We start from the raw sequence: 25,510 nt of genomic DNA on the forward strand, positions 1-25,510 counted from the left end.
TGATTAAAGGCGGTGTGCATTCCACATTGCTAGAGAAAGCATTAGCTGGTGGCTCTGCTGCTCAAGGAATGCAAGGCCTGCGTTCTTCAAACACTTTCCAGAACCTACTGTCAGCATGATCATTATGAAATAATACAAGGTTGCTTTATAGAAATACCATTTCATCCTTGAGTCAAAGGGCAGGTGAGGTCAGGAGAAAAGTGCCAGAACAATATTGTGGAACTGAGATTATATAAATAAATGTACCATTAGATCACAGATATTTTTTTAATTGCTTTCAGTTAGGAAGTTAACCATAAATGTCTAAATAATTTGTTTTGGTTGATGCTGAGCAGAAGTTATGGAAGCTAATGATTTTTATCAGTAGGGTAATCTAATTTAATGGTTTTAAAAATATAATAAAAGATAAACACTGTGCATGCTAGCTATATACTTAAGCATTAGTGTTCTAGTTTTTGGCTGGTGATTTCAGTTTTACTTCATAGCCCAGAATTTTTCTGTTTGGTTAATGATTTAATAATAGTGGCGAGCCATCTTTTTCATTTTGAACACATTTTTGTTTGATCCAGAGTAATTTAGATCCAATTGAAGTTCCAATACAGAATGAAAACATATGTCATGTGCAGAAAAACAAGTGCTTAATTATACCATATATAGCAGTGTTTCAGTTGTTACATTTTTGCACTTACAAGTCTTTACTGGAAATATTTTTAACTCAAGTGTTCACATGAGAAGAGATTACTAGCTGTGATGAAATGTGCTGAGTTGAGTGATAATTTTGCTGATTATGGACTGTGCTAGGAGCCATCAGTGTATTTGAAATTCAAATCTTGTATTTTCTTGAAAAGCTATCATATAATCCACTGTCTAACGCACATCTGGAAAAGCAAAATAATTTTAAAAATTGAGACAATCTTAGCAATCCTTTCAAACTCAAGAAGTGAATATGCAGCTCACAGTCTTAAAATGACAGATCATGCAAATAAACCAAATGCTTCCATCTAACTATGTCCATGCTCAAGATAAAAAGAATAGTTTACAATTAGTAATTTATTCCATAAATTTATCCATCATGCACAGAGTATTTTGGAGAAGATCTCAGTTTCTTCTAATCTAGTCATTATTTATACGTATGTTGTGGTTTAACCCCAGCCGGCCACTGAGCACCACGCAGCCGCTCGCTCACTCCCCCCTGAGTGGGATGGGGGAGAGAATCAGAAGGGTCAAAGTGAGAAAACTCGTGGGTTGAGATAAAGACAGTTTAATAGGGAAAGCAAAAGCCGCGCACGCAAGCAAAGGAAAACAAGGAATTCATTCGCTACTTCCCATCGTCAGGCAGGGGTTCAGCCATCTCCAGGAAAGCAGGGCTCCATCACGCGTGACAGTTACTTGGGAAGACAAACGCCATCACTCTGAACATCCCCCCCTCCTTCTTCTTCGCCCAGCCTTATATGCTGAGCGTGATGTCATATGGTATGGAATAGCCCATTGGCCAGCTGGGGCAGCCATCCCGGCCACGCTCCCTCCCAGCCCCCCGCACACCTGGCAGGGCACGGGAAGATGAAAACTTGACTAGCGTAAACATTACTTAGTAACAACTAAAACATCAGTGTGTTATCAACATTATTCTCATACTACATCCAAACACAGCACTATACCAGTTAATAGGAAGAAAATCAACTCCATCCCAGCCAAAACCAGGGCAACTTATTAATAAAAATTTTGACCACTGCACGCTCAACTGTAGGATCAGCCTACCCGTGCTAGTTTTCCCAGCAGTTGCAGTTTAGGATGAGTATTGGAATGGAGGAGCAAGCTTAACCTTCCCCAGTGGATGGCATAAGAATGAAATGTTTTAGGATATTCAATTAATTAAAATGATCACATTTCTGGGGTTTTGAATGAAAGCAAAAGGCTGGACCTGCAAGGAGAATCCAGAACAGATGTCCAAAAAAAAAAAAAAAAAGGAGAGAAAGAGTTGGCAGCATACCTCAACAGCTCCCTCTCCACTGATTTGGAATAGACACTTAAGGCATTTTTCCCAAACTCCTCTGCAATTTTTTTATGATAGGTCTAATGAATATTCTGGGATAAGTCTCTCTCAAATCCTCCTGAAAGAATTTAATATCACTCACTGTTTACTCGTCTGCAAATCTGGCAACCATAATTCCTGTCCCTGATCAAAAGTATATTACATGTTTTATAGCAAGTGTGACAGTTTCAAACAGGAGAGATTCAGAACAACTTCACAGCCTCCTGTGAAGCTCTTCCACAAAAAAGACAGAGGAAGGGTTGGTCTCTCAGGAGAGCACCCTGCCCTATCATGCTAGTGTTCATCATGAGAATTTTGTGATTTGTGTCTGATTTTACCCATTAATTCACCAGGAAAACCTTTGAAATGTTGATTTTGGAGGTGCCAAAGTAAAGACTTCATTTTGTCATTCTCTTATTTTAATTTCCTGTTGTAATTTGACCAAATTCCACCCAAATTTAAACATGGTTTCAGTTGATCCAAATTGCATTTGTAGTGAATAAACTGTTCATTAACAAATATAATTTGTTCTTTTCTGATACTCTACTGAAAATTTAAGCTGCATTTTATCACAAAAGGAATCTGATAATTTTTCAGTTACCAAAATATATGAATATATTTTGAAATCAACTTCTCTTTTACTATGCAGATATATTTTAGACACACAACATGTTTCTGTAGAATGGATATAAAAGTTTCCTGCTAGGAGAAAACAACGTAAAATTTAACTAAAATATTAAAACGTTGTAAAAGAAACTAACAAAACCTCAACCTTTTTGTGGATATTTTTCATTATCTCTCTGTTCTTCAGAATGCTTATGATATATATTTCTAAACCTCTAACCGAGTTTTGAATCCTTGTACAGGAGACCTATGTAGTAGGAATACAAGCATGTATACACGTTTTAGAGAAGATTTACAAGTCATAGTTGTGAAGACAATACAGTCGTTCACAGATCAGTGGAAACCCTAAGTGTTCATTTAACCTTTAGCCTTTGTGTCATGGAAACCTGTAGTGGTCTTTCACCCGTAACACCCTTGAAAATGAAGATTCCTTCTGGCCAGGAGACTTTCAATTACACTATTGATCAGGGCTATTTAAAGGATTATGAGCTCCTCATTTGAGCTGTAAAAAAACTAATTACATGCCAAAGAACAATATCTGTAATGCAGTAGGTTTTGAAAATACCTACATTGCTACACATATGAAAGGCAATTAGTTGCAGCAAATAACTGCAATGGAATAGTTAGCAACTTAAGTAATCCTTTTTCCTTAATTTTTAGCTACCTAGAAAACTGGGATTTGCTGTTTTATATTAAATCTAAATGAAAACTTACACAGCTAAGTTTTCATTTGAATATACTCGTGCTGCAGGTATGCTGATAGTAGATATGAGCTGAGATCAAGTTTTATTTTACCAAATGGCTGAACTGTGTAGTCATACGGAACCTTTAATGAGATCAAAAATTTCATATCAAGGTGAAAATGCGTTACATTTTCTCTTTTCTTGTAATATAGTGTTTCCTGTCCTATCTCTGCATTCAGTGGGTGATATTTCAGAATTTCCAAAATAGCTTTCACGTTCTGGTGTTAATAAATAATCTGTATTGGCTTTCTGTTTTCAGTTTCAATTTCAATAAATGTGGTGAACTCACACCTCAAGGTGCTACTAATACTAATGATTCTATCCTTTGCGTATCTTGTTAACAAAAGAAGGTAGTTAGTATTTTTGCAATGTTACAATTTCAGAAACAATTATTTTAGGTATAAAGTGTACCACTAACATCTCCCTAATAATTTTTATTTATTAAATGACATAATGAAAGCGCTTTGGATCTGTTGAAGGTTCCAGAGGTTTGCATCTCAAACAGCTCAAATACAACAGAAACCATATTGTTTCACAATAATTTATTTTCACTTCGTTGTTAGAGTCAGGTGTTGTGTATGGACTATAATGAACCAGATTCTCAGTTAGAATAAATGATTCAAACTCAATTGACATCAGTGGAGGCAGGCTAACTTACACTGATTTCGGAGTGAATCCTGCCTGTTACAATATTTAATACCAATCGTGTATTTGTTCAGTTGTTCAAAGATTTAAAACAGCAGCAGTGTGGCAGGTAAATATATAAAAATGAATTCTCAGTTCTGTTATACTGATTTTACACAGGAGTCATAGCCTTGTTTATATTCAAGTATTTCACATTCATTTTGTATAAACACATTCTTTAAAAACAGAGAGTTATATTTTGCTGCTTAACAGATGGCTCAGAGAATAGGTTCAACAGGAGAACAGGAGAATTATCTATGAAAACTGTTCCTTTCAAGAAAAACGAACATGAGCATTTTACCTCGACTTCGAGATACCCCACTGGTCATGGAATGAGGTTTATATGCAGCCATGCACTCGCTCACTCGTTACGGAGTCCTTTAAGCAGTAATTCAAGCATGCAAATGTAAATTATTAGGGGAAAAAGAATAGAGGAAGTTCATGGCTTTAAAAGGTGATGAAATTATTTGTTAAGTAAGCTGTTAAATGACTTGATTGAGTTTGAATTTTTCTGCACTGGAAATAGTGGTACAATCATTTACATCACTCACATTATGAAAATGTTTTGTATTATTGTTAGATATTTTTGCTGATGAAAACTTGCAAGTTGAGCGTGAATGGGGGATGTGGTTGGTACCCATGCTAGAATGGCTACAGTGTTTCACTTTGAACTTTGATTTTCTTTTAGACCCTAAATCAGGTGAGCAATTAAGCACATTTTGATGTGACATTAAACGTGCTCTAAGTGCTTTCCTAAATTGGAAGAAATAAGAGATGTACCTCAGTTCTTTTCTAGATCAAGGTCTTAATTTTCATCCTGTCTTAATTAAATGAGTCTGATGATCTTTGCTAACAAAATTTTATATATCTACGTGTTATCTTCCAGTGGTGAAATAAAATTCCTCCAAAACCACTTTTCAAATATACCAGTTAATTGTTAACATGTATCTGTGAGTCTTCCAAAAATAATGTTTTTAGCCTTTTAGAGGCTAACTTAAACCAGTCTGTTAAAATTGGTACTGTGACAAGGAAAGGGCAAACTGCAGCAGAGGATCGTTAAAGGTGTGGATGCCAATGCGTGTGTTACTGTTTAGTCTTGACAGATAGGCCTCCACCCATCATCCTCCAGGGGCCAGTCAATCAGACACTGGCAGTGGATGGGACAGCTTTGCTGAAGTGCAAGGCAACCGGTGACCCCCTTCCTGTCATCAGCTGGTTAAAAGAAGGATTCACCTTCCTGGGCAGGGACCCTCGAACATCCATACAGGATCAGGGGACGCTTCAGATTAAAACTCTGCGGGTGAGTAGCAATAACAAAACAAGTGCTACAAGTGGTACATGGCTAGTCTTGAACTGTTGGTGTGTTCTGCTGTCTTGCAGTCTGTTGTCTTCAAAATTAATTTAATTATCTCTTTTACTATGAAATTCTCAGCATGGCCACATCCTATTTCATTCTTTGACATTGTGTAGGGGAAAAAAGAAGAGCCAAACTAGCACCGGATATTTCTATTAGAATTCCCTAAAAATAGTATTGATATTTAAAATCTTACATACGTTGCAATAAAACACATGAGTTGGGGACGGATAGACATGTAAAAAGACAGGCCTTCCTTATCTTTTCAGTCGGTCTTACCATGAAGCCATTGCCCTGTTGTCTCTGTTAAAACTTAGAGCAGTTCATTTTTAACACCTGATCATCATTTTCCAAGGAGCTATTGTGCTAGCAAGTGATTCTGGAGTTCATCAGGGTTTGGCCGTGCACTTTCTCCATCAATGAGTCTTGGCAGCCTTAAGCTGGCTGATTATTCCAATGTTATGCTTGCTGGAGACGTTCCATAAGGCTGCAGATAGGAGAAGGCAACTAATATTGTAACATACATGCAGTCATATGCAGAGGGATTTCTATTCAAAATGAAATGCCTATCATAATATTTACATTTTGACACGTGAGATAATACGATATCTTAAAACTACAAAGAAATTTTATAATATTCCAAATAGTATAATGTCAGATTCTGTTGATAAACATTGCATCACTAATTTTTTCCCTCTTCAAAGATAAAAATGCGTAGTTGGTTGTGTGTGTGTGGACAAGCATGTATGAAAAAATAGGAAGGTAAATGTAATTATTTGTCAAAAACTTAAAGACAATTTCAGAAACCATTTAATTTCATCAACAGTAATTTCTGCACTTAGCTTTGCCATCCAAAAAAATGTCAATAAACATAGCTACACGGACAAGACATAAAATGCAGTTTTGTTTTCTGATACCATCTCATCAGTGATCGTAGATGAATTGTTAACTTCCTTGGAACAAAATGGAATTTATTAAAAAATTTATGCTAGCTTTCCTTGAGTAAACAATTTATCCTTCCTCCCTGGGCTGAAGGCAGGTTTAGGCCATGAAGGTTAATGCATTTTTCCTGTAGAGCCGGATTAAAGAGTGCGCTTGAATAGTCAAGATTCCCCAGTAGTGTTAGAAAGCGGCAATTAAAGGTGGAAGCTTAGTGATTTCAAACAAACTTTCAGCCATTGATGATAGGCTTCTTTGGAGTGTCCATGAGGCAGAAGCTCCTGGGATACCTGTCTGCATGCAGCTATGCAAACAATGAAATTGGTTCTGAATCGTGCCAGCGCATTAATCCCACTGTTAGAGGCACAAGGTCTGTAAACGAAACGAAAAAAAATTGCTTGCAAGGGGAGAAGAAAACAGTATTAGTAGTGAGCGTGGTTTTGAAAGACATGAAGCTTTTATTGATCCTTAAGTGGCTCATTCACTAGTAACCAATTTTCCTTAAAGGCTCAGAAAGACATTTTTTTATAAACCCCGTGATTGCAGTAATGTGCACTGTTTGACTCAGACTTAAGAACAAAAACCACACACAACTGTAAAAAACAGATTTCTCCTGTACCTTGCAATTTTTATGAATTAAATACGGATTTAAATCTGGAATGTTTAACTTTTCTCTCAGGTCTACCTGGGCAAGGACTAGCAACACTTCCTAAGAAAAAATGGCCACAGAATATGTTACATACCTGACTTCAAAACAAACTAGTATTTATCACCCACATGTCCTCAGCCTTCTCCTCCCTTCACAAATAATAATCACTATTGCAATTATAAAAGATTTCAAGATGTGGGTAAAGATGAGCCACTGCTATTTAAACCTTTGAGACCATCCTCTTCTGCTCTGTAACTCTCTTTCTGTGTGTAAATCAAACTATTGAGGAGTCTGCAGCAGTCACAGTCAACCATGGGCCACAGTCATAAACATGAACCTAAAGATTTTTCTGACAAGGCACTCTTCCCAGATGCTCTGAGGAAGACAACTAAAAACTCACAGACATCATTCACTCAGTACCCTTTCAGACAGGTTGACATTGACGGAAAACTTCTTTCTGCTCCGTAGAAGTATACCACACCAGATTTAGACACCTGCATTAACTAAGGAAGAAAACTGTTTATTTTACTGAATAGCAAAGATTTTCCATTCACCTCCCCTGTTGTTTTTTTCCATAGCACAAAAAAAGTATAAATAATTGAATTATCAATACACAATGTCTGTATCTAATCCATCCACAGTCTGGAAGTTAGATAATTCACCATAACTTGCAGGAGGCAGCATATCTCCAGCTTGCTTTATATGTTGAGTTTGCCTTCTGCACGTTACTCTGTTGTGTATACCACATACTTCATTGAATATACCATACACCATCTGTCACGGTAGTACACAAATGCAGTTGCAAACCATAGCCTTGAGAAATATTCTCCATTATCACATAATTATATGTTTAATAAAAGTTTGGAAGAAGCAAAATAAAACACTACTTCAGAATGCAATAAGGCACTCTCCTCTGGAAAATCTGACTCCCTTCAAGAGTCTTTCTCATTTCATTAGCAGTACCTTTATATTTTGAGTTTCTCAGGCATTGTCAGAGGGGTTTAATTATTGCTTGTATTTCACGGCAAAAGCACCTTCTAAAATGCAAGTCATGCTCATTCAGACTATTGAACTGGCATTAGTCAGTTGCTTCCTGCCCCTAAGAATGTACGCTGCAGTCCCAGTGTATCTGAAGAAATTACCAACAAAATTCAAACACGACAAAGTTAAAAATCGATTAAATTATATATCAACAAGTAATCTAAAGAGCATCTCACTTATTTGCCTTGACATTCTTCTTGAAGAGTGAGGTATAGGCACTTTTGCTACAGTGCCAATCTGCATTTAGCAGAACACTCATTACAATTCCTTAAAGTCCAATAAAGCTTCTTCAATGCAGTCCTATTTCCGTCAAGTCATCTGATGGTGAATATAATTCTTCTCTTTTATCACTAGAGTCAGCACTCTCCCTCTTCTGCTTCCAATTCCAGATTACCATGCTTCATACATAGTGGTAGGAGGGCTCCTTTGTATATTTTGTGCTTTGTGAAGTTACCGTTTTCCACCCACCTCTGTAGTCTTCACTAGTTCCTGTCTCAGAAATCTTACTTTAAGTAAGGAATAGAAAACACTTGGCAAATTTTCCAGTAGAACAATTTATACAGCAATAAGATTAATATTGACAATATAATTCAAAACGGTTTCCCCAAATAAATTTGAAATATATGAACTGACAAGAGAATCACAACAGTTTTATACAAATGCATTTGTTTTGCTACCAAAGTGTCTTGCAAGCCTGAAATAAAATCCCACGTGAAACAGAAAAAAGGTAAGCGTGGTGTAGGATCTGATTTAACTTTGCCATTTGAAAATGACTTGGAGGACTGTCTGTGTAGAGAGAACCACAGTTAACTCTCAGCAACAGTATTTGTATGTGTGGTGGCCTGTATAGAAATGACTTCATCTGTCATAAGAGTCTAAGATGCTGTAACAGCCTTCCTGGCACTGGAAACTGTATCTCTGGGTCACCATGGGATAACGAACGGTGAGATTTTATCCTCTAAGAAGTTAATTGTTGTTATATTGTTACCTGATTTCACCTGTATTTGTGGTAACCAATACAAAGATTGATACTGTCTAAAACATCCATTCTGTGGCACTTACATGCTGTACTGGTACCATTAACAATATGAAAATTAGAATTAGAAAAGTATTAGAAGCAAGTAATCTTATTATAGTTCTCTAAAAGTAAGCCACCATTAAATGATTGCTTGAAAATGTCTGGTGCTCTCTAGTCTGGTGTAAAATGTAGGCTAAGTCCTTCTTACCAAGAAACATCCAGAAAAAGAAAATTAGAGTAAACTCTGTCAGCTGATTCTAAAATGTTGTTAAAACTGCCTTTAACTTTTTTATGTCTAGCTGTCCGATACTGGGACTTACACTTGTGTTGCTACAAGTTCCAGTGGGGAGACATCTTGGAGTGCTGTGCTGGAGGTGACAGGTAAGCGATGTCCAGGGGCTGTTTTTCAGTTGGCACAAAATGAAAGTGAGACTATATTAGAGCAGTCTGAGTCAAATAATCCATTCTAAAAATTCTGGGATTGAGGTGGAGAAGTTTTAGTGGAAAGGCTGGATTCCTTCACATGCCTTGCATTTCATTGCTATCATCTTTAAATGCCCATTGACATTGCAACAATCTGTATTTGTCTCCAGTGACAGCGGTATGCTATCATTCTTCTAAACAGGAGTATTAGTAAACTGTGGATTCGTCCACTAATTGGCTTGGGCAGGAAAACTATTATGCCTACACAGTCCTGTCAAAGTCCAATGTGTTCTCTGTGGGTACTGGAGTTGATCTGGATATAGGAACTTTCTCAGCCTTCTAGTAACTGAGGTTTTGATATGTTATGTAAATTTCGGCAAAACTGGGCTTTTTTGTTACTCTTTCTTTCCTTTTTTTATATATTTATGTATAACCTTTTGAGTTTTGCAGGGTTTGTCTTTCAGTATGTATCTAAAGAATGATAGCTCTTCATCCAAAAATATATGTGGTAATGCAATTGTTGACTTAGTTCTTCACAGATTAAGAACATTGGTTTTGCTGATTTTGCAGATGTTTGGCATGTTTTTCCTTTTAATCTTCTACTTTGATCAAATTTACACAATCAAGGATAAAAAGTAATTGTTTTATATTTGCCCCTTACAGAATCCGGTGGAGCAACAGTCAGTAAAAATTATGATATAAATGACCTCCCTGGGCCACCATCCAAACCTCAGGTCACTGATGTTACTAAGAACAGTGTCACCCTGTCCTGGCAACCAGGGACCCCTGGAAGCCTACCAGCTAGTGCATATATCATTGAGGCTTTTAGGTATGTGAATTATTACACTTTTAATCTTCCTTTCTAATTTGGCTTAAACCCTGGTACCAGCTGTTCTCCTGGTATTGTGGTGTTCCTTTGGACGCTACATGTATCATTAGAAGTTCATTAAAAGACTCAACTCCTATGGCAGGCATTGATTCTTATTTTTTAAATTGATTTTTTTTCAGTTTATCACTTTTCTCTAAGTGATTAATTAGAGGAGCATCTAATTAGAGGAGCATCTAACTATTTCTTCAGGTCAACAGGAATATAACAGGACAATGCAGTCATTATTTGTTACTTTTCTCTTAGCATTGATGATCAGTGAGTATCTCCTGTGGGAATGCTGCAGGTCAAATAATTTGGGCCAGTGTTACCTTGACTGTCTTAGTACAAATAATCTGAAAATAAATGGATAGTCCTGAAGCCTCTCTGCATACTTTAATTTCTGTTCTTGTTAAAGCAGCACCTATTAAAGAGTCAAAGCACTTTAAATTTCTGGTTTTTATTGTTTTAGATAGATTAAAACTTTTAACTGAAAAGGCTAGTGTTGATAATTTAGGATTTCATCCTGCAGCCTGAGATTGAAGAGAATCCAGCTGCTCCCTTCCACACAGCAGCACTTAATACGTGGTAGGAAAGAACTCCTGGGCCCAGTTCAGCAAGTTTGTTTAAGCGTGGGCCATACCTCTCACGTGTATCAGTAATATACTCTTCTGCTTAAAAATGCGCACGTCCTTAAATGTTTTCCTTAATCAAGATGTGCAACAAATGACAAATAATTTACTTCATCTTTTAATTAAAATTCATGCAAGAATTTGTCAAAATCGTATGCATGCAAATTTAAGAAGTTATAGTGATAATGCTTCATCCTGCTATGTTAATGTGCAAAGAACATTACTGTATATGCAGACAGTTGGTTTTGTTCTGGAACTTGTACTATCCTTTATGCATTAAATAAATGAATGAAACAATTGAAACAATGTGAAACTCATAGCTTTCCATTTTCTTTTTCCTTTTAATATACTTAAAGAATTTTTTAATCAATGCTATACAACAAAGCACAATAAAATCAAATTTTCTTTAAACTTTTGTGATACTTCACCCTAGATAAGCTTTAATGGCATTCCACCAATAACTTTAACAAAACCTGGGCATTTTCATTAAAATTTATTTTAACAATCACACTTGAAATCTCTTCATACAGTGGATTGTAATCTAATTATAATAATGTCCAATGGAAAATGTAGTGACAGAAAAAATACTCATATACTTTCCTTCATTTACAAGCATGTTTTCAGACCTTTTTTTGTAACTTTGAGTATGATTTTAGTTCAAGGAGAATACTTTTCTTCCAATAACAATTTATTGACATAATTTACTTAGCAGTATAGAAAATTATTCTTTTAACAGGATTTTTTTTTTCCTAAGGTTTGTGTTCAAGAGTGGCCTATTTATCATTCAAATTTACTTTACAGCTTTCCACACTTTCCTTTTGCAGGTATTTGCTTTAGAGAGATAGCAAAAGCTTTTGCTTCTCTTGAAAGGAGAAAGACTTTTGACAGCTGTGTTATTTTTTTAATCCCGTCTTGATGAGTTAACTCAAATATTTTTATTTTTACCCTGTTTTTACTACTTTTTCCTGTACTTAGACTTGATATAGGGTTACAAAAGTAGGTCCTTTCACTTCTTTATTTTTCTCTTGCATTAGTCTATAATCTTCAATCCTCTTCTCATTGCAGTCAATCTGTGAGCAATAGTTGGCAGACAGTGGCTAACCATGTGAAGACTACTCTCTACACTGTGAGAGGACTGCGCCCCAATACAATCTACCTGTTTATGGTGAGAGCTATCAATTCGCAAGGTCTGAGTGATCCCAGCCCTATGTCAGATCCTGTCCGAACACAAGGTAATAGTAATTTTTAAGGCTTATGTGCTTGAGCTAAAATAGAAAGAAGGAACTGAGACCAATAGGTCAGTCTGGCCATTTGGCTTTAGCACTCTGACTGAAGGAATCATGAATTGAGCTTAACCAATAAAGATAGGAAATAGTTCAATGTTTGCTGTATCAATCTGGAGTTTAGGAGAGATAGGTTAGCTCTTTAATCCTTGGTACATTGTAGACCTTTTGGTTTGCAACACACTTAGACTTGGTCTAAGTGCAACACACTTAGACTTGCAACACACTTGCTCCTTAATGCCTGGTTTCTATTGCAAGTTATGAGAGTTACCCAAGCTTTTCTGAAAAGTGCTCTGAATACCATGCTCTCCTCAGTATCTTTTCTCTCCGTGTCCTTACTTCTTCTTCATTTTTATAATAGGGATATACTATAATAACAAGTGCTTATGACAGACAGCATAAGCAGACGTTTAGCATTAGTCTTAATGTTTAGCATTAGTTTTAATCAAAAGCATTGCACAAAATATCTGTAGTGTATTGACTAATCTGGTCCAACATTTAGGCGAAGAATTAATGTAAATTAAGGCATCTGCATGCTAAAAATATTTTGAAGTTATTCTGAGAAAAGTATGGCTCTTCTATTTATATACCTAGATTTCTGAATTCTTTCTATTAATCCGCTGCATAAACCAAGAGGGAAGGCTGAAGTGAAATTCTTCATTTATAGGGTGGTGATATAATTGATAGCTGTGATCCTCCATTGCTATTGAATTGACTATTGAGTTCTGTTCACATTACATCAAGCTCTAACCACGTGTAACTGCCACAAACAAATTTCTCTTCACAGCATGGATTTTTTTGGCTTTGACAACACATCGTTTGAATACTTCATTAATGAGTGTAGTTCTGTGTTAAATAGGTTTGAATACAGGTATTAATAATTTTTTGGAATCATAATTTTTTCGAATCCAAAGTAATAGCTCCTGTCACAGTTAATTTAGAATGAGATCCTCTGTCTCTGTTTATGGAAGTTATAAAAGTGTGCATGGAGAGTGCATCCTGTGTCAGCCTCTAGCATGTGTAAGTGTTTTGGGTCCTTTGCTGGTCCTAGATGGAAAGAGAGAAATAAGAGTAGGGTGGTATTTCTTTATCACATGACCATTGCACCCAGCCTCTCTCATTCCAGTCTATTCCTGAATAAATCTGTCCTCAATCATTATCCCCTCAAAATAGTAACCATTGCTGTAAAAGGAGAAACAGAGTTGCTTTCTGAAAAGCTGAAGGAGTGAGTTGGGCAGGGATTTCATGGCTTGACTATCCACAGAGTATCACAAGTTTTCCTCTCCTTCTTACTCTCCCATTATTATAGGGTGACTCATGCTTTTCATTGCACCAGCCTTTTAGTCTGCATAACTTATCACCTAGTTAAAAAAACAACTTTGTTTGGCATTTGAGTGTCAAGTATAGACTTTTTATCTGACATACTGACAAGCAATTTGATTTCAGTAAAAACATGTCTTTTAATTAGCTACAGCATGTGTTGCAGCTTCCATTTCCAGAAGCTGTTTAGCAGTCAAGCACACTGAGACATGTACAGGATTTATAGCTTCTTTGCAAGCCTCCAGTTTAATAGAATTAAATCATAAAATCAATTGAAAATTAACATAATGTTTTGATGTGATTTCTAATTATGCCTGAATTCAATTCAGGCTCACAGAAGAAGCTGACACACAGTAGAAAGCCTATTCACAGTGGCCACAGTGGAGGAAGAAAAAAGCAGCTATAACAGTGCTATATAATATTAATTTGCAACAGGTGTCTGTGGTAGCTTTAATAGCTGAGCATTTAATTTCCTGGTATTAAGTATAGCAAATACAAGTAATAGGATTTTATGCATATTTTCACCAGTGGACTAGAAATAGACAATCAGGCACTTTCAAAAGGTTTACCTTATATGACTTACATCAAATAAGGACAGAGAAATCAGTAATTACTCTAAGAAAGGAGTTGATTTCTTGTTTGGATTATTAACAGACCAAACCATATATTAAGAAACACTTCCAAGAAACTATATATAATCCTATCCCTGGAATTTAAATTACTAGCAACTAATAGTAAGTTCACTGGAAGCTGTTAAAAGAGAGGTTAGAGAAAATATATAACCAATTTAATTTTAAAGACCTCTTACCTGTAATTAGAATATAGCTTCTTGAGCCCGTTTTGCTTGAGTCATGATTTTATTATTCCAGTACTTGACAATATCCTTATAGGTAGATCAACTGCTTTTTTTTTTTTGAGACAGGAGTCTCTTAGTAATGTGAAAATGACATTACAAGACATTACAAGACATTACACTGTGAGCATCACATATGCATACGTTTCCAAGTGTACATACCAGAAAACAGAATTCCACGTGTACATCATTTCTTAGTGTTATTAGCCCATGTTATTCCCTTGCTTCTGGACATATGTCCCATTAAAATGATGAAATGCAGTTCATACAAACACACTATGTAGAAATGTCTTTTCTCCTGAGAGAATATAGGTACTTTGTTGGTTGTATACCACAGGATAACTTAACCTAAAATGTAGCCATGGGTAGCTGTAGGTATTTTGTACCAGGGATCATAGCTTTTTGTGGATAGCAGCATAAATTATCATCCTGTAACCAGTCTGAGTTGCTGTCTTACAGATTTATTATATTATATGTTTCTGTTTTGTGGTGACTTTGAATAGGCATAATTTGCTAGAAAAGCTCCTTCACTGACATCCATATTTGGATTATATTCCCTTTGGAGATCCATGGAGCCATTTTCATTTGAATATCAGTAGAAGCCTGTGGCAATATTGTTTATTGGTGGCTCAGAACCCATAACAATCCAGAATTATGAAGCTGAAATATTGATGATCAAAAACTACTTTCTTTTAAAACCTGGAGGCATGTGATTCACACTCAGTTCTTATATTTAAATGTTTCATTTTTAAAAGCACTATTATTTCTTTATAATATTTAGAAGATAAAAAGAAATCACATGCTACATACTCCCATATCTAAGACCATCAGAGGGGGAAAAACCCTTTTATGTATGTATTCTCTTCATAAGGACATGATGTTGATCCAAAAAGAGGGAAGGTGTCTTTGGCTAGTGAATCCCATGGGAAAACCAAGCAGAATTCACAGATGCCTAGACAGACATGACCATAATGTATCAGGCATTTTAGAATATAATCTGTGCTTGTGTTCCAAATCGCCTCTTCTGGAAAAATTACAAGCAAATTCCAGCAGAAATAATCACTATGTGTATGTCTAACAGGCATTATGCAATCCACATAGACAATTGACATAGTAAGGGCATCTGTAACTGTTGACCAGGAACGGTGTTGTAAGATCCTTGAAGGATCCATTGAAGGGATCCAGACTTCACTGGCTCCTACAAAGTACCTTCATTTCTGTCTAAGTTGGAGGGAAGGGACGTGCTATGGTGATATATTAGCTAGGTGATAGCTATAGCCCAACATTCTCCTTTTGGTGCAATGTAACAGAAAATTATGATTTCCAGGACCTATCACTAAAAAGACACATTGCACATCTCCTTCTCCATTTTCTGACACGTATTTTGTGTTTGCAGTTCCTATTTATCAAAGGTAATACTGCTTCATTCAATTTAACACAATGGCATAAGGCAAATGTAGTCCCTAAGGACTAGGTACTAGGGCTACATGCGGTGCTGGAAATGGAGTCACAGTTTTCCATAGACTTATACTAAGTGATCACACTCCTTCAGATTTTGACTAGAAGAAATAATTTCCCCACATACTTTGAAGGAATCTTTGACATAATCGTGAAGAGAAAATTATTGTGTTAGAGTGTTTTTGTTGGCCTTTTGTTAGATTGGAATCGGTTTGGCTTCATAAATTAATTCTTTTTTCATATTTGCACTAAATTTTGTTATCTATATCTGTAAAGGGAAAATTTGCTTTGCAGAAGAAAATGCTATTTTTAGTGTTTGGTTTCTTGTGTGCATGGTATGTGGAGAGGGGAAGGTTAGTGAAAGTTTGGAAACATATAATGACTTAATGTCATGTGTGCTCTAAGAAAATAAAAAAAAAAACTGTTCATTTTCTTCAGTTATACCAACCAATTTGGTTCCAGACATCTGGGCAACATTATTATTATCTGAGTATTTTGAAACTAGTGAATATTGCATCTCCCTCATCACTTACCAGATCTGAGAAAAAAGAAAAAACTTTGCCATCCAGTCTGAATACTCATTTAAACATCTTTATATTTCATTATTTCCTAAGCAGCTAAAGGTGAATGGCATTACCATTACATTGTTAGCATTACTTGATATGCTTTGGAGTTCATATTTAAACCTTAGTACTCTATTGTTTTAAAAACAATAGTATAAAGGGTGTTTAAATCGGGTCGTTAAGCTATTCAGTAATTCTTATTGATGCCATATATAGCTCTTCTCATTAAAATAATGCTTTCATATGTGTGCCTGGCCTGGCAGATATCAGCCCACCAGCACAAGGTGTGGATCACAGGCAAGTCCAGAAAGAACTGGGAGATGTCATTGTACGACTGCATAATCCTGTTGTGCTGACACCCACGACAGTTCAAGTCACCTGGACGGTAAGGCTTCTGTTATTATTACCTTAATAGTAGTTTAATTTTGCCTATTTATCTCTGCAGTTTTTTACTACCTTGAAAAGCTCCAGTCTTGACTTCAAGCATTATACAGGCATATATATGTGTAATGAAATGGTCTTTTTAGTTTCCCTTTCAAGTCAGGCAGGTTCAAAGTCTTCAGTGTTCAGCTCAAAGCAAGCTAGCTGTCTGACTAGAAAAATATAAAAATGAATATGCTTGACACCATAGTCTAAAGGATCTGTGGACTCATTACTGTGCATGTCAAAAAACAATCAAAGTTAAATATCAACATGAAATTGCTGTATGAAAAAGCACTTTCCACTTCAAGGCATAGGGACCTCTGACAATACCCTATTATTTGGTGACCCTAAAATGCAAAAATAGCTTTTCTATAGGGCACTTGTAGTGAAGTCAGAAGCACGTGGTGCTGATGCCTGATCCACTATCTAGCATCTGGTTTCCTAGCATAAGCCTTACCCGCAATCAGTGGATATTCTTTCATTATAGAAGACCAGAATCTTTTTGGCAGTTCTTAACAACATTTCTATTTGAGGGGTCAAACTACTGGGTAGAATTTCTGATATAGTATTTGGCTTTCAAAATGCTATGTTTCCCTTCCTGAGGCTTAAAGGAAAGGATTTGTAACTGTAGAAGGAGAGAGAGAGTTCCTAGGGTGCTGCACACCAGAAAAGAGTGCTTTGCTCTTGGGGCATCTGCCCCAGAGGAAGGAGAGCCACGGGTGGAAGAGTGAGAGAAATAGTACTGCACTGCACGTCACCGAAACAGTTGTATTATATAGGATGAATTCTGCAAAAGGGATATTCACAATATTCAGGGTTTTTCTTCTGCATGTAATATTGCTAAGAGGTTAATGTGTACAGGGGATTATACAACAGGAGATAAGAAGTGTGGTGATAGATTGTGTATTATAAGGATTACTGTTGGTTTTGCACAACTCGGCCATATTTACGGGGGCTTATGGACCATCCTTGTTCTGACAGATTTCAATGGTCAGGGAACAGATTAGAATAAATAGAGTAACCCACAAATTTGTCTTTCTTGGAAGATTATTTAGAAAATGTGTCATTGCATTTTGGCATTGATGATTTCAACACACAGCTTGCCTTTCTAAAATTGCTGCCTGTTTCAGCTACATGACTCCAGGACAGGTTGACTAACCTTTCTAGCAAACCCTTTTGCCTAAGCAGACATTTGCCCAAGCAGATGGATCAGTAGTTTAGAAACTTTGGATGTTAGCAGCCAGTAATTGTAAACCTGGATCACATCTGTGTGGTGCTCCTTCATATCCTTTCTTGGGTGTCACAGCTATCAGAAATATAGTTTCATAGGCTTGCCTTTGCTTTAGCATATACTACAAAAGGAAGCCCCAATATAAACAGAATTCAGCTTTATACAATGTAACCAATGTCATTATATTATAATGAAATATATATTTGTGTGTGTGTGTGTGTGTGTATATATATATGGGGGGTGTTGTCTGTCCGTCTATCTAGCTATATATCTAAAAGAGTCTCTTGGTGCGCCTACTGAACAAGTAATGAGTGAAGAAAACATGGTAAGGTGAAGGTAAATTGGTAGGGATGCTATGGATATCAACTTATTGGGAAGATCTCTCAAAGCAGTGACCCTATGCCACCTGACAAGCATACAGGCCTCTGTAGAGATGTTTCAGAATTGCCCAAGGGAAGAAAGACACAAAAGAAGATCTCTGGAACAGCTAATTAGAAACTTTCCAGCAACCAGAACAAAACCAATTAATTAACCATAGTCTCTAGGAAAAAAGCCACTCTATCCAGAGAATAAAGTCCACACTATTAATATAAAATGGTTAGTGTACCTATCGTACAAAAGGACAGAAGTGCCATGAGAGTTATAAGACTCTTTGTGTTGACTTTCTGCAATTCAAAGAGTGAATGCCAAGGAACGTCCTTGATTACCGAGTTTCTGGCATCCTGACTCCCAGCAAATCAACACCCATTTCTCCCTTCTTTTCTGAAATTGTTTTGGTTTTACTTTCTCTTCTTTTTTTTCAAATTTGAGTTTAAAAATTCAGAAATAGTTCTCTGCTGCTGTGTTGCAATTTCAAAATATACGCATACATATACACACATATTTTGTCTGTTTTAAAAGAAGGTCAGGCTTACAAAGTCAGTGTTAAAAAAAAAAGAGAAATGTCAGAATTTAGGTTTTCACTGTCACTTATATTTATTCCTCTTGTGCATAAGTATTAAAGTGTAGCTGTAATTATCTGGTCACATACAGGATCTCTTCTTCATGGAGCTATTTAACATTTCTTTTTATCTTCTTTATTCACTGTGTAGTGAGGTCTTATTAAATTCATACCACTGAAACCTTGCATTGAATAAAAAATTATTAGTTTGTTTCACATGCTAGCTTATCTGTCATGCTCTCAACCGTAACATTTGGGTGCTTTGCAAATAATACTGAATTTAACATCACAATGATAAAAATGTGTCATTATCCTAACTTTACACATGGAGAGGTGAGGTGCAGAGATATTTATTGCTGATGAGACTTACAGAATCAGATATGCCCACTGTTATCAAACGGCTAATTTTAAACCTTGAGCCTGATTTATTTTTACTTTTATCAAAACATTTTGCATTGCAATAGCGTATGGTGTACTCCAAGCACTTTTTTAGCTGACATCAACTATAGTTCTAGCCTCACTGGGCATTAAACTGAGAGTTTCATTAGTGGCCAAATGTGAAAATTTTCCTAGCGTTATAAAGGAGCCCTGTGGCACAAGCAGGAATAAAAATCAGCTCTTCAATATGGCAAAAGAATTGTTGCATTGAAATCCTGACTGGAGCCTCCTTCTAGGAGGCTACCAGGCAGAAGGATAATTTATTTACCTCTGTCTTTTAGTTTGACATTGATTTGAAATGAATGTACTTCACAGGAAGCTTCAAGAGTCAAGTCCTTTAGACAGTCTTCCAGTGTATTGTCACCTTTTGTCTTGTTCCTGTAAGATAGATAGTACTGTTTGAATTTCCAGAGATTACTGTGAGTCTATACTAGTAAGTTCAGCACTGTGTGTAAGGTATTCTGCCGAGATGGAGAATTGCTGTGGGTATTGATGTGGGAGTAGAGTATTTCTTAGGATCTTTTGGGGTAGAAATTTACATACTACAGAGCATATTGCAAAATGTCTTTAGGGTGCAGATTAGCAGGTTTGCCTGAAAGGAGCTTATATTTGCAGCATAAGTTGCATTATGAGTTTCTTCCCATCTTTCTAACAACCTAATAGCCTAACCGAATGATCTAACAGCCATTGAACCTCTCTCGTGTTCAGCTGCACTATGTGCAGATTTGAATACACAGGGAAAATGAGTTTCCTGTTCTGCAGAAATGGAGAGCTGTCGTCAGTTTTGTAGATACCTCCCGCACCACGTATTCATCGTAAAAGAGGGTGAGAAGGAGCATGCAGGACCAATTGTGCTTGTAGGTCGCCTTAAAGTATTAGGTCAGTGGTGAGCAGAACTGCCCAGTAATTGCTCTCTGCTGTCTTTTAAAGGAGCATCTGCATTTTCTGCCATCTGTCTTTTGAGGGAGAAAGTGTATCTTTAGATCAGCAACTGTTGTAGCTCTTTTGAGTGGATGTCACTGCTGCTTGTACAAATTCAAGAGTAGTTAAGAGTGTCACAGGAAGACTAGAAATATTCTCTGATCCCAGTATTCAGCACAGAGAGCTCCTGCAATCTCTGTAATAATGCTAAGTACTTTGTATGAGGAAGTGGCAATTATTTATAAAAAAAGAGAAAGGAGAATACCTGGAAATGATTACATTCTTTCATCAAATCGTGGTGCGTATTTCTGCAACTCTGCCTATATGTGAACGTGTACCAGACCTACAGAGTTGTTGGATGCTTAGCACAGCTGAATGCAGTTCTTTAATGCTAAGCATATTTTTAGTGGCCTGTTGTTGGCATGACACATAATTACCACATAACAAATGGAGGAAACAATGAAGTCACAGGCTTTGTATTATATATGAGACTGTGTGTGCATGTATATATAGACATATACACATATGTATGTATATGTGTATACATACATATACATGTACACACATATGTGTGTGTGTGTGTATGTATATGTGAAATATACCTGTCCTATACCTCACAAATAACTCTGGTTAATCCATGTAATTATCCAAGAGTAATTTTTTACTAATCAGAAAACTCCAAACAAAACAAAAATTCCACCTTTCTCAATAAATGAAGTGCCCTTTGAGTAGTTTCCCAACATTTTGACCATACGAAAGGCCCTGTTCATTCAGACTAGCTTTAAGTGGGCGTGAGAGATGGCTTCATATCCTCTCCTTGATGTTGAATGCAACTGGATGTTTATAGAAAACATTAAAAACGCACAGTATTTTCTTTCATAAGTACCCTCCCAGACCCTGAACAATGGAATCACTGTCAACAATCTGAAATTTGGGCAGATCAGTCAGCCCTGTTGTAATCAAACTTCTAATTGAAAGCTCTGTGAAACTTGCGTGAGCCCCAGATCAAGTTAGTTTATAGCACCCACATACATGACAACCTTGTTGTACTACTGTGTTCTGTTTTCATATTCCTTGTATTGTTTAGTCTTTTAGGGTAGGAACTTAGAAGTCTAGGAGGAAGAGAGTTGTATGAATAATTTGTATATTACCTATATGTAAGCAAGTACGAAAGTGTCATGGACTCAAAATTAGTATGCTATAGGTACACCATAGGGGTCCAGTTTTTCTCAGTGAGTTGATGGGTGCATTTGTGTTTGTACCATGCCGTACAAAACAGTTTCCATACCGTTTTGTAGCAACACACTGTTACTGTTCAGCCTAGTCAATTCTGAATTTTCAGATGTTCTCCACTAGGCAGCAGTCAGTAGAGCTTAAAAGCACAGCAAAGACAAAATGGAAAGTTCTAACTAAGTTATGCCGTCTTTCAGCATAGCTTCTAACTCAGAAGTTAGGCAGGAATCAAACTCATTGTTTGATTATTAAACATCATAGCCTTATATTGTAATTTAGGTAGAGAACCTGTATTACAAAGTGCATGAAAGCATTATTCTTGCTGAATTTTGTAGTAAACATGAGGTTCATAAAGTCTTTATGTCCGTAAAACATTTAGTTAATGAAAGTCAAACATGGATAAAAACAATTTACTCTGATTTACAGACTCCCTTCATCTGGAAACAGCTGCTTAATGTTCTTCTTAAAAACACAGCTTGATTCTTTCAGTATTAACAAGCTATTATTGTGAGTTATATCCCTCTTTCAGTGCATAAATTCACTTAAAGTGAATGTAGAGAAGTTTATAAAATGCAAGCTTAATGTTGTTGTAACATATGTTGCAAGCTTTTTAACAGTGACAGTTTTGATGAAAGACATTTCTGCTTTGCTCTCATAAATAAAGCGTTCTTCTTGCTTGCCCTGCTTTTTAATGTCTAAGAATCTGTGTCCCCTCTGAATGCCTCAATAAACTGTAACAAGATTATAGGAGAAGCATAATAGACCCTGGTTTGTGTTTTCAGCCTTAAATTCATTTATTCTTAAGAGAAGTCAGACAAATGTATCTCTAAGTCTGAAATAGCTTTGAGCTAGAAAATTGTCAAAAACAGAAAAGAAATCCTACTTGTTGAATCTTAGTTATAACCTAGAGATTTACCAAACGGCTAGTTGTATAGTCTTGTTATTTGTGCTGCACTTTCTTTGGCTCTTTATTTGATGGCTACAGAAGCAGCTGGGTTTGGTTTGGTTTTATCCATCAAATTGTTTTGACTGTTTTTTCAGGCAAAATTCATGCAAACTTCGTAACAGATCGAATCATTATTTTGTGCCCTTTTTTTCCCCAGGAGAAAAAATGCATGCAAGCTCTCCAAGATAAAACACATTTTAAGTTTTCCCTTCAAATAAAAATCCTATTTATAGCTATGATAGGTTAGAATTGTTAAACTTCTATGTATGGTCCGATCTTGAATTGTGCTGGCCTAGCAACATATGAAATATAAACTAAAAACAACATTCCGTCTCCATCTGATGGCCTGAGAGCATCACAACCCCAGGATGCAAAGAGACTGCTTAGACTGTTAATCGCAAGAAACAGCACATGTCCTTGGAAGTTGTTTTCTCTGCATCTGTCTTTTGTTTATTTTACTTTCCTGAGCATCTCATGAAAAGATGAGCTGTGAGCCAAATAATGGACTAACTGAAAGCATGTAGGGTATCTTCAAAGACTTGTCCTTTTCTGAAAATGATTTGTTTTTCTTTTCTTCTCGTATTTCAGCACATCAGTAGCCAAGATGTGCTTAATAAGTTTACATGCAGTAAGCATTATGCCAAAGTTCTCTTCATGACTTGTTGCAGGGTGGGGCCTTCTTTTATGATTTAAGGTGGTATTTGTCATGATTTATAGAGCGGGAGAAAGTAAAATAGAAAGAAATATTCCATAACAAGTAATGTGAGAAAAATGTTCCTTATAGACAATCAACAGTGACTTACAAGAAGGCAGTTTGATTTTTAAATTCAGCATCTTAACTGTTAATTTTATCTTTTTCATGAGGATAAAAGTATTCTAGGCAAATATTTTGTTTTCTTTTTATAACTTTTGTTACTTTAATATGTCTATTGACGTATTATTTAATGCCATTTCTAGGTTGACCGCCAATCCCAGTTTATTCAGGGCTACCGAGTAATGTATCGCCAAACGTCTGGCCTACCTTCTCCAGCTGTATGGCAGAATTTGGAGGTTAAAGTCCCAACTGAGCGCAGTGCTGTCCTCATCAGCTTGAAAAAGGGGGTCACTTACGAAATTAAAGTTCGCCCTTATTTCAATGAATTCCAAGGAATGGACAGTGAATCAAAGTCTGCTCGTACCACAGAGGAAGGTTAGTAAAATGGTCAGAAAAGCAACAGGCTTCCATATCTAGCACTGGAGGTGAAATCAAGAGTGATCATTTTGGTTATTGTGTGTATGCATATGTTCAGCTCTATTTCTTCCACATGATTTATGTTTGTTAGATATAGGGTTGGCATTAGAATTCGTTATAATATTCAGTTTTGTGCTGTAAGTATTCCATGAGAAAGCACTGGTCCAGTCCTATATTCTTCTGGCTGATACGTCCTTCTAATGTACAGGTGGCTTTGGGTCTTCCAAAAAGTGTGCACTGCAGCCGTTCTTTCACAGCCAGTGTTGCTGCAATAAAAGACTTTGGTCTGCACTTTGAAAATAAAACTAATAAATGAAACCTTTTACAGATGAGTGTTTGATATTAAGCACATCTTTCTGAATAGGTAATAATGTAGATGAACTGTTTGGTTGGGAAATGGGGACTAGTGAAGGATAGATATTTAACTAGTCTTAAGGAACTCCAGTCTCAAGGGCCTGCCACTTTATTGTTTCTGTTAGCACACCGTTCATGAAACTGCCCTATTTAGTCCTTTGGAGGGTTTCCTTAAGTACCTTTCAAGCCTCTGTGAAACATGCAGGATGCAGACATAGTAAACAGTTTACACTACTGAAATGGACAAGCATTTATATCTATAGCATGTAGCATGGTATATAGTTTTGCTAAAACATATGCACCCCAGGACTGCTTTTTTATTGAAAAGTAGATGGAGTGAGGTGAGATACAAGTAATTTTTATCTTTTTCTCTTAGAAATGTACAAGAAACTGATCTTTCTACCTATCTCATGCAACCTTTGCCTGGAGAATCTCTCCTGTAAATGTAGAAGGATGATCGTAACAATAAGGGTTCATCTTCTCTGTTTCATTGATTTCTTTCAAAGCAAGGGAAAGAAATACTGGTGAAGTTTCAAAATGCTTATATGGTTTCGGTGGGTTTTGAGTACACTCTTACCTTCCTATTGAAGATGCATCTTAATAATTTAAACTAGTCTCCTGAGGTTTAATTTAGTGCTGATTGCCAAGTATACTTTTTAATTCCAGAATGGACTTGCTTATTACTCACTTTTCTCTTTGATTTGTTACGATTATTGCCCAACAAGTAGGTAATCCTGAAGATAACTTGGTTGTCGTTCGTACTTTATAGATGAGGAAATTCAGTGTCAACATGTAGAAGAGCGTGTAGGAAGGCATTGTTCAAGTCTGATTTAGATTTAGGACTTTATAGTTCCCATTTCTTTGTTCAGACTACAAAGCCTAAATCAGTCGGCAAAGAATATCTTTGCAGCAGTCTGAATAAAGCTTAAAAAAAAAAAAAAAAGGAAAATTGAAAAAAGCTTTCTACAGGTGAAATTGCTTTTCTAGAGTTAAAATGTAGGATTTTGTCCCCTCACTAGCAGATTTTCTTCCTGTCCAATTTCAATTGATTTTTGTTGTTTATTTAGTTCATCTAACTGTTTCTTGCTAAGGGTAAATTAAGAACTACTGAAAAAGAGAGAAGATTTTGTACCTTCTGTCTATTTCCATAAAATACTTGAGGAATGACATTTTCTTTTATAAACCTCAGCTCCCAGCAGAGCCTGTCAGTTAATTTCCTACTTTAAAGGCCACGTTGTTCATGTGGAATGACTTTCCACATGGTGAAGATTTAAAAAACTTTTCTTGCCTACAGATATGTATAACTCTCAGC

At 36.3% G+C, this 25,510-nt stretch overlaps 1 protein-coding gene across 1 annotated transcript in view; it reads left to right on the forward strand.

Moving 5' to 3' along the window:
- LOC104070267 (roundabout homolog 2-like) overlaps positions 1–25,510 on the forward strand; it is a gene marked incomplete at its 3' end in the record, with an annotated part of 109,761 nt that overhangs the window by 40,868 nt on the left and 43,383 nt on the right. Inside the window, exons 7-12 of the mRNA XM_009584040.1 lie at positions 5,178–5,383; positions 9,384–9,465; positions 10,171–10,336; positions 12,070–12,236; positions 16,745–16,866; positions 23,571–23,802. Coding sequence (XP_009582335.1) covers positions 5,178–5,383; positions 9,384–9,465; positions 10,171–10,336; positions 12,070–12,236; positions 16,745–16,866; positions 23,571–23,802 — 975 coding nt within the window. The remainder of the gene's footprint in view (positions 1–5,177; positions 5,384–9,383; positions 9,466–10,170; positions 10,337–12,069; positions 12,237–16,744; positions 16,867–23,570; positions 23,803–25,510) is intronic.

Source organism: Fulmarus glacialis, unplaced genomic scaffold, assembly GCF_000690835.1.
Source record: "Fulmarus glacialis isolate BGI_N327 unplaced genomic scaffold, ASM69083v1 scaffold4618, whole genome shotgun sequence".
Taxonomy (NCBI): Eukaryota; Metazoa; Chordata; class Aves; order Procellariiformes; family Procellariidae; genus Fulmarus; species Fulmarus glacialis.